This window comes from Haemaphysalis longicornis, unplaced genomic scaffold (genome assembly GCF_048455015.1).
Source record: "Haemaphysalis longicornis isolate Haplotype H1 unplaced genomic scaffold, Haemaphysalis longicornis Haplotype H1 scaffold_2, whole genome shotgun sequence".
NCBI lineage: Eukaryota > Metazoa > Arthropoda > Arachnida > Ixodida > Ixodidae > Haemaphysalis > Haemaphysalis longicornis.
In genome coordinates this window covers 173,684,693-173,698,542 of record NW_027526295.1, presented here as the reverse complement: position 1 = coordinate 173,698,542, position 13,850 = coordinate 173,684,693, and the positions used below count along the sequence as shown (strand labels likewise).

At 46.2% G+C, this 13,850-nt stretch overlaps 2 protein-coding genes across 2 annotated transcripts; one reads left to right on the top strand and one right to left on the bottom strand.

Annotated features, from left to right (window-relative positions):
• The first annotated feature begins 497 nt into the window (after positions 1-497).
• LOC144168421 (uncharacterized) lies at positions 498-3,749 on the top strand. The gene is made up of 6 exons (XM_077697414.1): positions 498-820; positions 1,253-1,505; positions 1,722-1,893; positions 2,564-2,663; positions 2,975-3,421; positions 3,745-3,749. Exons 1-6 carry the CDS (start codon positions 790-792, stop codon positions 3,747-3,749), a joined length of 1,008 nt encoding a protein of 335 aa, XP_077553540.1. The 5' UTR covers positions 498-789.
• Positions 3,750-3,883: 134 nt separating this feature from the next.
• Positions 3,884-8,820, bottom strand: LOC144169493 (uncharacterized). Its single transcript, XM_077698681.1, has 4 exons — positions 8,394-8,820; positions 8,186-8,299; positions 6,515-6,649; positions 3,884-6,430 (listed from the first exon to the last, which is right to left on the bottom strand). The coding sequence occupies exons 1-4, from the start codon at positions 8,599-8,601 to the stop codon at positions 5,445-5,447; spliced, it is 1,443 nt and encodes a 480-aa protein (XP_077554807.1). The 5' UTR covers positions 8,602-8,820; the 3' UTR covers positions 3,884-5,444.
• Positions 8,821-13,850: the final 5,030 nt, after the last annotated feature.

The window sequence follows — 13,850 nt, the reverse complement described above, 5'->3', positions numbered from 1 at the left end:
GCAATCAAGTACAACGACAACACAAATAGGTGTCTGTGAATAAATGCATATTTCTTTCTTTGTAGTTGTGTGTGTGTGTGATCTCTCTTTCGCGAACATTACCGAACCGCGCAAATTCAACTCCTGCATTCGCACTTTCACATTCTTCCCCTCGGGGAAATGCGTGGAATTTTTTTAAAACCCTGATCGCCGAGAATGCAAGTAGAAACAATGAGCTTGTTGCTTGTTTCGATAACCCACGGCAGTGCGCGAGCCTTAGGTGGGTTTTGTTATTTCATCAAATGTAACCCGTGCAATTGCACACTTTTATTAATTTGAGGTTTTGTAAGAAGCAGTAAAATAGCTCAAAGAAGAAAAAACGTTTCACGAAACAGTACGGCAGGTATGCTTGGGTAATGAGACTCATTGTCTCGCCTTCGCTCTTTTAGCATAGAGCACACCGCTGGTCTGGCAACCATTCAGCCCAGGTGTTACCGACATAGTTTCTTACAGTATTGGCCTCGAGGACATACCGTGGCGCCACCTAACGAGTGACGTCACTCATGGGATGCCGGGTCGTTGCGTCGTCTGCTTGACCACGTTTTTCCGTGCATAGGCGACCGCACGAAAAAGTGTGTTCTTCTTGTGGCCGCCGCGTACCCACCCGCCTTCTGTGGTTTTGATTTAAACGTACTGACGGGCAAGTAATTAACGACTGGCTTGTTCCCGGCGACACTTCGGGCGACCAAACGAGTCGCGTGCCGGCGGCGGCACAACCCCGCCTAGGTAGCCGCTACCACTGCAGACGCCATGGAGGACGACACAACGGACGTCGAGAAAGGTACGCCGTAAATTCATGATGAAATACTTGCGACGTGACATGTATCAGACTGTACTGTATGCAATGAAAACAACACGCCTTGCAACAGCGGCGGAAACGTGCCGCTGAGTAGTAATCTCGCCGCGCGTACGGCGCTGGCAATGAACGCTGCAGCTGTGAGCGAATTGCTTCGCCACACGTGCTTAAAAGTGCTCGTAGGATCTGCAATTCGGATTCACCAGTGCCTATTTCCTTTCCGCTGTTCATTTTAGTTACGCTCTGATCTGATTAACGATCACTGCCGTACGGTTTGCGACACCTTGTTGGCAACGTAAGAACGTGTTTTCAGTGCTTACGGGGCGAATGTAGACAGGACGTTTACTTCTCGTTAAGACCTCGCCGTGGAAAATTACAATTGGAACGTGTGCTTTTTTTTTTTTTGTCCGTCTACAGTGAGCCTGCCTTTCTCCAGCGTGCTGAAATTCATCGATAAGCAGTTCGAGACCTCGCGACTGCTCACAGAAGGCGAAGCTGTCTTCGAGGCGAAGCACGTTGTTGTGTGTAGCGTGAAGGAACGGGGAGCGAAAGACGTTACGCTGGCTGCACTAGTCCTGCAAAGTTCCGGCCTCAACAAGGATCCCCACGAACTTCAGGTCACCATTGAAGGAAGAGACGTGGCTGCAGCGTCCTGTACGTGCAAAGCAGGGTATGGCAAAATCACAGGGGTCGGAATAATCTTCATTTGCATGACATAAAAAACAGTGGTTCTATACTCCTTAAAATCTGTCCATGTTAAAGTTCCTTCATTTCATTGCAGTTATTTCAACACAAATGCGTATTGACAGATTGCATTTTCAGATGTAACATTTTTGGTTATTCACGTTACTTTTAAGCTAACAGATGGAAATGTGTCCTTATTTAGCCAGCACAAGTGCAAACACATGGTTGCACTCCTCCTGCACATCAATTCGAGGGAGACATTCACGGTGCTGTCCAGAACTGATTTGCCACAGCAATGGGGCAAAGCCCAAAAAGGAGGAGTGAGGAGCAAGTACGAGCCGAAAAAGATCGTGGACCTGCCAAGCTCCAAAAGGGTAAGCAAGCCATGTTCATTTTCCTGTTTGCTGTCCATGAAATAATACATGTAGGACACTAATGATATTGTAAACGCAACATCTCACAGTGAGTAACCCAGTTGGACTAAATATCATAAATATTATATATTAAAACCTTTAACACACTTCCTGTGAAATGGAAGAAAAGCTAACATTTTAGGTGAGAAAAACAGCGCAAAGACGGGATGAAAGCATAAGAAAACGACAAACACTGCACCCGTGTTTGTCGTTTCCTCATGCTTTCGTCCAGTCTTTGCGCTGTTTTTCCACCTAGCACGAACCAACTAGCCCGGCTTCAAACTTTAGTTCAGCTAACATTTATGTGTATGCATTCATTATTGGGTATCAAGAACGACATGCATAATTGCCTTCCCAGTGAAGAACTGCAAAAAAAAGTGCTTGTGTCCTCTGTGCCATATCAGCTTTTTTTTTTTTTTTTGCTCTGTGTACATCACTATAGACAAGAAACAAACCGAATTTTTCCAAACCTCGAGCTATAGCAAATAAACATACGCCAATGCACAAAAGTTTGCATGCTCTACCTATTCAGCTACATCACAATGCAAAGAAAGCGCACTGTGTGCTTGAAGCGACCCGTTTTGTTTTTGTGCCTACTTAAAGACTGTACGTGATCGCAATTCTGTTTTAGGTCAAGAAAGAGCCCATCAAGTTGCCTGACGGGGACATACTCGAGAGGCTTCTTCATGGCTTGCCCTACACGCCATCTGCACTCAGCCACAGTGAATTCAGTAAGAATATGTACTATATTGCCAGCAGTTGTGCAATGTACACTATGCCTGTTTGCACCGTGTCAGTGTATATAACACGTCATGCCAAATTCGGCGGCATAGTACGAGTCATGTTTGAGGCTGCCGGCTCGGTGCTCAGCTTGATGTTCCTTCTCCGCACGTGTGCTGTTCTCTTCCTTTCTTGCTCTGTCTGCGGATCGACTGCGCAGATTTGTTTACTGCTCATGCAATAATATTTAGCGCGGCTTGTGTCATGTAAAACCTTTAGCGCTGGATTTTGCAACTTATGAACTGGATGTGTTGTGTTGCAGGAAGTGTTAGTGCCAGCACTGCTATTGTCAGCAGGTCTTTGGAGACATCCAGCGCCACTGCAGAGGAGAGCTGCTACGAGGCTCAACAGCAGCAACTACCAAACGCAGAAACGCGTTATGGTGAGGTGTGCTCAACACACCCACCGGCAATTACTGAAGCCGCCAAAGCAGCAGCTGCCACAGGAGCATCAGTGGATGACGGGTACGTTCAGATCCAAACGACTTACTCGAAAGAATGTATAGAAAGCATAGAAAAACTCACAGAACAGCAAGCAGACTCACCACTCTGGATGCTGTACAGGCGGGGACTAATCACCGCATCCATTGCTTACAACATTTACACCAGAATGAACACTGTCAGAACCAAAATGGGCCCTCACGACATGCGCCCACTTCTCAGAACAGTAATGAGGGAGCAAAATGTGCAAACATCTGCCATGGCGAGAGGTGCCCTGCTAGAAGAAGCAGCAAAAGAGGCATACGCGGCAGCCCAATCGTGCCATAAAAATGTGCAGGTGAAGAACAGCGGGCTCCTCATCTTGGCAGAACACCCCTGCATTGGGGCCAGCCCAGATGGGATTGTAACCTGCGACTGCTGCACTAGCAGGATACTGGAGGTGAAGTGCCCTCTCAACTTAGACAAGTTCAAAGCAAAAGAAATGACAAAAGACGAGACTTTGTGCTTGAAGAAAACCAGCAAATATTTTTGCCAGGTTCAAGTTCAGATGGCTCTTGCCGAGCTCACAAGTGCTGACGTTTTTGTTTTCCAGGATAGCACAAATTTTCTGTTGTTTTCTGTAATGTTTGACGAGTCCTTTTTCCACGCTGTCGTGGATCGTGCAGTCTACTTTTTTAAAGCATATGTACTCCCACACATTACACAGTGAAGAGAAGTAAACTCAGCCTTCATTTCTGGTGCAGTTTTATTACCAAAATGGAAATGATGACGATAAAACATAAGCAAAGGGCTGTCACATCAGAGCAACAAAACTTGACAGCATGCACCAAACAAGAAAATGAAACACTGCGCCGAAAAAAAATGCTAGTCGATGGAGTTCAGAGTGCTTTAACAATACACAATTGCAGCTAAGAGTTCAGTGGGTTTTACATAGAGCTCGTTGAGCAGCAAGTTTTATTCGTGTGTGCACAAAGTACGGATAGCTTCGCTTCTGCTACAGGTATATAAGGTTTCACACTGTTGGCAAGAAAGACATTCTTTAAAGGGACCCCGCAGTGTGGCAGATAAATGCTTTCCCTCAAGCCTGAAAGCACTTGAAAGAATATATGTATCACCAGAACAGAGCGGCACAACGTGGTTTGCTCTTCGCAGCAAGACTTGTCGGTTTTTTTTTTTTGTTTTGCTTTTGTTATGGTTTTTTTAAAGTGGCTATAGAGCGCGTTAATTGCTGCAACCGAAAGAAAGCTGGACAACCACCCCCTGTAGTATATATTTTTTTGTTGATGTGGCATTCATATACCCATTTTTGACTAGATTGGAGTTGTATTCTGTTTTTTAGTGTTCCTGCTTCTTAGTGTAATATTTTTTCTTTGGTTTTTGTATTCATCGTTCTCTGTTTTATACTGAGTGTTTATTTGCTGACATTGTATTCTAGTGTTGCTTGATGATTGCTGTTTTTTAGTTGTATTCTTTGGTTTTAGTGTTCCTGCTTCTTAGTGTAATATTTTTTCTTTGGTTTTTGTATTCATCGTTCTCTGTTTTATACTGTGTGTTTATTTGCTGACATTGTATTCTAGTGTTGCTTAATGATTGCTCTTTCTTTTTTTTTACAATTATCACGGGAGGTCCCACCTGGTGTTCTTACCTTGGGACCTCCCAGTGCATCTGTACCCATTCACGTTTCATATTCACGCTTGATCAATAAAAATAAGTATAAGAACATCACTTCAATGACGTCATTGACGTGCGTGTAGCATGCCAGTCAGAGAAAGAGCGAAAAAAATTCATACTGTGAAGGTGGAGGACCAGCGAAGCTTTTGTAGCAGCAATTACCGCATCTACAATTGCACTAGAGGCAGCAGACATACACTACTCGGCACAGTCAGCATGAACGCGCAGAGTGAAGCCGAAGTTTGTCGAGCGATAGCTCTGTTTACGCAGTGAACGCGCGCAGATTGGACATCGATTATACGCTTATAACTCCACGCAAGCGCACAAGGCACTGGCTTGAAGGCCAGATGCAATTCATGCCGAGAGCTGTTTTCTGGTTTTGCACCTGGAGTAATAAGCTTCGCTTAAAAATCTTTTGAGCAAGTTAAAGTTATCTGACAGTTGTAGAGCAGTAATATTTGGCCTGGGTACTTCGTGGCTATCTGACCTAACATACTGGATGCATTTGCTGACCACGTTCTGAAAGCATTTCAGATTTTCAAAAAAGTTGTGAAGGCATTGCAGGGTCCCATTAAACGCTATACTACATTCAAGGAAATGAAGTTTTCTCAGCCAGTAACACTACGTGCTCATCTGCTGCGCCAAGAACTTGTCGCTGGTGAATATAGGCTTTGAAAGGTTTACAATCCCAGCGATAACGTGCAAAATGTTGTCAATGTAAGGAAACAGTTCAACGCCCAAGTTACCAGTCAGAATTTTGTACTGCTTCATGCGCTGAATGGCACGTTCAACATGCACACGGGCAGCTGCTATACTTTGGTTCCTTTCAGCGTCACGTTTTGAAAGTTGCTTGCTTTTACGCAAGAACGGCGGTCTCACCATCTCGACATGGTAATCGAGGCACAGCTGGTCGATTAAAAAACCTTTGTCAACCATCACACTGTCGATGGATGGGAGAAACTTCTCCATGATTTTGCTCTCTTTTGTTATAAAAGAGTCTGATGCTCTACCACCATACGCCTCACTTACGTAACTAATGTGGCCTCCTGGTGTCTCACAGATTAACACCTTTGCTGTGTAGGTGCCCTTATACCAGCTATAAATCAGTAACTGTGACTCCAGGTCTTTTGGCCGCTGCAGCGGCACCTCAGTGCAGTCTAACACCGCCCTCACATTTGTGTACTCCTTAAAGTGCACGGTCAAATTATCCACGACAGCTTCTTTACTTGGCCAGTACACAGCTTTCCTTAATATTTCTGCTAGGACCACCACGGTGGATTTAAATATGTCAGATGCTGTGGTGCGATGGACACCGAAGAGCACAGCAAGAACTGAAAATGACATATTGTGGCGTAACCTCATCAGAGACATGAGCACTGCATCTTCGTTGGAAATACAGAAGCTTTTGGCCCGTGCAAGTACACGACTTTCTGTGTATAGGTCAGTAATGTTATAAAAGAGCTGAAAACATGGAATCCCTGTAAGCACGTTCAGGTCTTTTCCGTCTTGGAGCTTGGAAATGCTCAAGGGCTGGCTACGCTGACTGCTCGATGTGTCTACTTGAACACCTATTTCCTTATAAACAGCAATGACGTCAGCAGGGACACCTGAAGAACACAATGCAGAATTATTACAAGTACTGAACAAAGAATAAAAGTGTGGTTGAAAAATCTGCCTGTGGGGTTGGTTACCTTCATTGCCATCTTCAACGAAGTTAAGGTCGGCATGATCCACAGGGTCACCTGAACTGGTGCTGGGCTGGGCCTCGTCAGTGGGCAACACGTCCAACGGGTTTTTGGGGAAGACAAGAGCCAGTGGTCTGTCCTCTGCAAATGTCGGAGCAGCACCCATTAGCACTGAAAGTACTTCAATAATGTCACCACAGCATGCACATGTAATAAGGATTCGACCACAACTACCGATTGCACGTTTCATTAAGAAATTGAGGCTTTTCGTATGCAATACACTGACTTTTTTAGAAATCAGATTTCTGTTGACCATGTAAGCTTAAGTGAGTAGAATAATAGTTTCTTTAGAGCGACACGTGATATCTACGCAACAAAACATCAATAGAGCTCATTCATGAAAGCACACATTTTGGCATGCAAGGCCGATTGAAGGTAATCCAGAAGCTATTGAGCTGTACGTACACACAAATGCCATCAGTGAGTGCATCTGTAAGGCACTATTCGTTTGGAGCCCACTTGATGACTGAATAACCACAGCACATTTAGTAGACACCACTCTCTCATCAATGTACAGTGTTCGATAGTTAGCCGAACATAAGCGCTCCGTCTGAAGTCCAAAGGAACTTCTTCACCGTTGCCGAGTGCAGTACCTAAAGGCACTGAAATAAAAAAAAAAGTTGCTATCCTTTTCCCCCAAGCTGAGGAAGGTCGAGAAGCTTGCATAAACAGGTCCTGTCTGCCCCACCCGAATTTTCTCAACCTTTCAGAGCGTACACGCCAAATAGTAAAACAAATCAAGGCTACGTGACTAAAGATTGAATACAATAGGTTGGTTGAAAAGACAGTGTTGTCATGAGATCTTTCACAAGCCTTGAATTATATGGCCCAGGCAGGACGTTGGAAACAGACAAAACCATAGAAACATAGTGTGAACATTGCAACAATATACACAGAAGAAATGACGGTAACATTAGCTTGCATTATAAGCTAATGCGTGCCATTATGAGGCAAATGCACCATCAAAACAAACGCTCTATTTACAAAAAATGTGAAATTATTGAAAGGTATCAATCAGAAGCTCGTTGCCCATTACATTGTCACAGAAAAACACTACTCACTTACGATAGGCAGTAGCCTAAATTGATGCGAAAGCACAGAACTTTGCCTCTAGACAGGCATAATAAAAAACAAACGAGTCCTAAACGTGCATCAAGTGGCAGAAGCAACACAGCGACTACCCCCCCCCCCCCCCAAAAAAAAAAAACTTCCACGTGTGAGAAAAAGCCTGAATAAACATAAAAATGTTCAGTGGCAAAATTTAGATCTGCGAATTGTATCATTGGCATGGGTACTGCATATCTTTCGTTTCTCACTCTAGCTGTCATGCATCACCAAGTCCTTAACTCATTTGTCAAAAAAGCGCTGATGATGCCTCTGGACGCATCTGTGAAAAGCCCCTTCGAGCCTGCTCCCGTAATTACTGCGTTTTACGGAGATATGAAATGTATCCTAATGAAATCGATTGGCATACGAGACCCGCTTTGGTTTATTTTTATGGTTTGGTTAGTGGAAGTAATGAAAGTGGCTGGGTAGACGGGCGCTCGTTATTTTTGTCGGAACTACGCGTCCTCGTTTTTCTCGATATTTCATTCTTCATAAACTCCACTCACTCACCACTGTTTTGCGCGCGGTTTGGACGGCGTTCAGGGCGTCGCGGGCGGTCCAAGGGCCGGACGGGGAGATTCAGGGACGGCACAGCTTCGGGTGCAAGACCACGCTTCTTCCAGCCTGCCACAAATCAACTGCTGTTAGTGACACGGTTGATGAACGGCCGCGATAAGCTGCCGGGCGCGCTGGCGAGCACACGTCAGCTGTTACTTACCGAACATCTTAGCTGCGGCGGCGTACACGAAATCCTCGTCACGGAAGTGCTTGCTGCAGACCCGTGAGTGAGCGCTGGCATCTTTTCCCATTTTCAGCTTCACTAGCCAGGTCTCCCGCATTTTTTTGCCTCTGGGGTAATGATGAAAGCTTACACCGGGTTCGGCCGCATACGTCCGGCACTGCGGCACCGAACAATACGCTACCATGCTTACGTTTGCGGCCAACCCACCACTGTTGATACGTTCACAAAGTAACCAGGTTATGAAATTACGCTTCACACACTGAGAACGAACTCAAAACGCCGAAAATTGACACGAAAACACACGTAGAAAGCGCGATCACAAACGTGTTCGCGGTGCGTCACGCAAACTACGCAGCAAGGCCAGCGAGCCGGAGCAAGGCAGGAACGGCGATCCCATGAGTGACGTCAAAACGATCGCAGCGCCGGCCTCTCCAGTGGTGGCCCTCGCGGCCAATACACTAGAGAAGAATCTGGCGCTAGCGTCTATGCGGCTCACATCGAGGTCGTCTGTGTCGTCATGGGCCGCCATTATACATCGTGCTCGCCTTAGTTTCATAATTGGCTTGGATTGAAACGTTTTAGTGACCGCACATTTAAACAAAGTGCCACAAAAACGCGAAGAAAAGTGTGCAATTAAGTGGAAAACAAAAACAGGCTGTTTTAAAACTAAGAAAAAAAGCAGCAAAGCGTATTTTTGCCGGAAAGGTTGTGCCTGCTATTCCGCAGGCCAAGGTTGTAGTTACGAATAATGTCAATATTTTGGGGGGTAGCTCATTACAGACTGTGATGTTATTAATTTTACAATTATTTCAAATAACAAGTTGTTTGAAGAGCTTCGAAAGTTTTTTTAGCGTGCCTATGAAAACGTTTACTTCGTGGTGACCCGGTGCACCGTGACCGCCAGCTAGTTTAACAAAAAAAAAAAAGAAAGAAAACGTGGCCTTAAACAGTCGTGCCCGATGACAAGATAGGATCCGTATACAAGCGCCCGTATCTGCCGTATCTTGTCTTCGTCGAAGTACGTTTTGTTTCTTCTTTTCGTCGGCTACAAATTTCGCGGCGGCATATTACCCGCTCAGTCATACGTCCTTCGACTGCGGCATGGGCAACGTCAGGTGCGATCACGCATTGCCTGCTGTTTCACAGAACACGGCTACCACAGAAACGGGAGGATTTCGGCTTCCTTGTAGCTAGTAAACATGTTAATGCATAGTGAAGAAAGCAAATCCCAAAAACCGCTTAAGAATCCAATTGTCATGCCAAGCCCAAACCAAAAAGGGTGTCTTCCCATGAACCCCCACGACGACATGGCTTACGCGGCGCAGTTTCCTCTCTAGTATACTTACTAAGAAACTCTATGGTTACCGAACGGGGGGCTTTTGTTGTTGGTAACTGATGCGTCAATATGCTGTGGTCCGTGCTCGTTGACGAAAAAAGGGGCAGTTTGCTATCATCGCTGACCTCTTTTACCCTTGGGCGTAAGTATAAAACGTCCACAAATGCAGTGGTAACGTTGAACAGGGCGCAGGTGAGTCGCCCACAGCAAGCATACAGGGGTGCCCACAGAATGTGCTTCAAACACACGGCTGGCGAGCCGTGCGTTAGCGTGGCGGGCACATGGTAATAATAAAAAAAAAAGTCAGCGAGAAAACAAGCAAGGAGCACATCGCAGGGGAGGTGTTGCTCATAGTCGTCGTATGCGCCCGATCGGCGAAAGCCACAGTGCAACGAAGAACGGTTTCGTTTTCGGTGTCGGCGCCGACAGCAGATTGCAGACGACAGGGGGGAATATTTCCTCCTCCATTTCGGTGTTTCGTAGAGGCCGTACAGAGGGCGCTACGTGTAATTAGCTAAAGGGAGAATCCCGCTGTTCCGGGGGAGAAAAACCTCGATTTCCACCCTTTTTTTCTACCCTTTTTTCTTAGAGTGTAGTTAGTTCCTAATTGCTACCTTTCGAAGCATCAATTTTAAAAGTGCATCTTGATAAAATTATACCACCTTATATTGGCAGGTCTTGACTGAAATATGTTACCTTGACGTTCTGCACCCGATGTTTTCTCTCCGTGCGATGGTCCAGCGCCAGGTGCTAGCGGGGTCCGTCATCACAACTACATCATTCACATCCTACCATCGTTCTTGTAATCTTCGCCGTCCCGCCACGTAACATCTTTGGTGGAGGGTGTGGTGGTCATCTCCACCCTGGCCCGCCAACTTCGCCCCTCTCGGCTCATGAAGCGGACTCCTTCAGGCCCTTGGATTGCGCAGAAAATCCGCCGGCGTTTTGGTGGAGGTTGCGGTTTCCCCTGCTTGTCTTGTGCCTCTCAACAGGGCAGCTACTCCCACCAGGCAGCTTCGAAGTGGGTCACCCATTCGTCCACGCACCGTACCTCCTGCCAACAAGACCGCGCCCGCCTTGCCATTCAATATTGTCTGCATCCCGTGACAACATGTTTGATTACGTTGCCGTCATGTTACAGGTATTCGCTCTGTCATCGCTGTGGTAGGTCTTTGTGAGCTCCGCGACAATATTGCTGTATTCTTGGCCAAGAACTAATTGAAACCCAATTTGTAGCGCGAGATTCTTTGTAGCATGTGAGTTTTAAGTTGTCCCAGAACAACGGCTGAAACAACTTCTTGTTACGTGTGTTGGACATGCACGATTACCAGATAAATAGACCATTTGTTTGTTCCGCACCAAATTCATGTTCTGTCATTCGCAAAAGTAGCACTTACGGGCGATTGGCGAAGCCTACGAGATTATTTCCCACGGAGAGACGTGCGCCAGCAGCGCACTCTGGGCGAATAAAAAAAAAATTTCTTATGGGGTAATCGTACGAAAGAAACAGTTGTATCTTAAAATGTATATATGTGGCCTCTCCTCACTTTTCATACTTTGTTGAACGTAATTCTGGGTATATAAGTATGATTTCGGAATAATAAAACGGAGCTTGTAAATGCGCGCGTGCCTCATGCCCTAACCAGAAACGCGTGCAGTTCAGAACACGATTTGGTCGTCGAAGTTATACGTCTCATCACCTGGATATGCATTTGGAGTGAATTAGTCATCAAAGGCATCATTTCCAAGATCAGTAGGGTGAAATAAAAGTGTGCGCGTGTATATATGTCTTCCTTAGGGACGACCGTGGTCACAGTTAACAAAGAGAAATAAAATTTGTTCATACCTTTAAACTAAATTTAGTGTCACCTATAGGTCAAATGTTAAAGGAGTACTGACAACAAATTTTTGTGTTGCGTTTTTCAGCTGCTGTGTGTGCCTATCAGCCCTGTAATCATAGAATGGCACATTAGACGGTCGATCGCCGCGTAAACGATCGTTTACAGCGTCGTTTGTTCGTGTCAGCTTCGATTTCAACAAAACGAACTCCGAACAGCCGCCATGACAGGAAAGCGCCCGTGATGCCACGATTATTGTAGCGCCGCTACCGGTCAAGACGCGTGCGCCAGCTAGCACGCGCGCGCCCAGACCGACCGAGGTCTTCCCTTTAGAGTTTCTTACAATATACAATAGACAGGAACCTGGCACTAGCGTCTATGCGGCTCACATCACGACTGTCTGGGTCGCCATGGACCGCCATTACACCATGCGCTCGCCTTAGTTTCATCATTGGCTTGGATTGAAACGTTTTAGCGACCGCAAAATTAAACAAATTGGCGCAAAAAACGCGAAGAATAGTGTGCAATTATATAAGTGGAAAACAAAATTACGCCCATCTTCCCGCGAGGGAACCCTGATGTGATGCGACGCATCAGGGGGAGCGTTTGGACTGACGCTGGGATTGGATTGCGTCAGTCCACTCGCTGAAGGGACTGTCGCTTCCATCACGTCTTCATCGGAGGATCTTGCACGGAGGTATCGTCAAGCAAAGTCAAGTCAAGTGCGAGAGCGAGCGCTGGACTGATCCGGCGCCGTGCGCTCGACCCGCTTATATACCGGCTTTTGAAAGGAGAGGAGCCAAGGCGGGGGGGGGGGGGGGGGGGGGAGAGTCGCGCGCATGCGCACACATGCGCGCACCCAGAGCAGCGAAGAGCGCACGCGCAACTGTTGTTATGATAATGAGACGGAGTGAGAGTGTTGCGCACAGCTGTCGGAGAAAAGAACGGAGGAGAGTTGCGCATGTGCAGTGAGCGTGCGGACAACGCCGCGACGCAGGAAGGACAAAAAGAGGCTGTTTTAAAGCCAAGAAAAACTGAAATAAAGCGCATTTTTGCCGGAATGGTTGTGCCTGCTATTCTGCAGGCCGATGTGGTAGTTGCGAACAATGTTAATACAGTAATATCTCTTTAACTGCAAGTAGTAATAACAGGGAAATATTTCAGGATGAGCGGATTTTTGAGATAAGCAAAGCAGCGCGAATTGCCATGAAATGTCGAGTTATTTGCAAAGAAGGCGCTAACACTTACGAAGTCTTAAACAGCAGCTTCCGATTTTGCTTTTCATAAAGGCTTCAAAGAGCAAAAGCATACAAGAGACGTCCACCGGCTGGGTTTTGTGGCACTTCAATTTTACTTAACACAAAAGAACTTCGTAATGCTGGTCTGCTTTGTGGTCGCACTTGGGCTTAGTAAGGAGTCCGCTAGCATCTTGACGCATTGCATGAGCCGATCTTTACCGCCGCCGCACTACACCTCATTTCGCAGCAAGCGCAGCAAATTCCTCGTTTCGGAATTGGGTTTTCCTCCATTGGGTTTTTCCCCGCACCACACATCTGTCTTCTAGTACACTGCAGATCTGTCATAGGGTTGCTTGACGTAGTTGATAGGCCTCTAGGCTCAGACTTACGTTCGGGGAAAACATCGGCTTTGTTGTAGGCGCGGCTGAACGAGAAAAAGATTGAGGGCGCGGCAGCATCACGCGAATCTTCTGAAACGGTCCGCGGCGGCGGACTTTTCGTTCCACTCTCAGTCAAGATTTCGACCTATCCGCAGTGTGGCACAAAACTGCTTCGAAATAAAGGGCAACAAACAATACATGAGGCGTATAGGAAATGGTTTGGTGCCGCGTAAAATTTCGACATACCGGATCTTCTGAAATATGCGAGTTCGAGTTAACGAGGTATTACTGTATTTGGGTGCGAAACTCGTTAGAGACTCTTCTTTTATTATTTTGTCCAAAATTTCTAATAATACGTAGTTTGAAGAGTCTGGAAAGTATTTTGAGTGTGCCTATAAAAACCGGTGCACCTACCGTCCGCTTCCTTTTAATAACAAAAAAGATAACGTGGCGCTAAACTGTCGTGGATGCTGACAGAAAGGACTGGTACAGACGCCCGCATCTGTTGTATCTTGTCTTCGTCGAAGTACGTTTTGTTTCTTTTTTTTCGTCAGCTCCAAATTTCGCGGCGGCATATTACCCGCTCAGTCATACGTCCTTCGACTGCGGCATGACCAACGTCAGGTACGATCACTCACTGT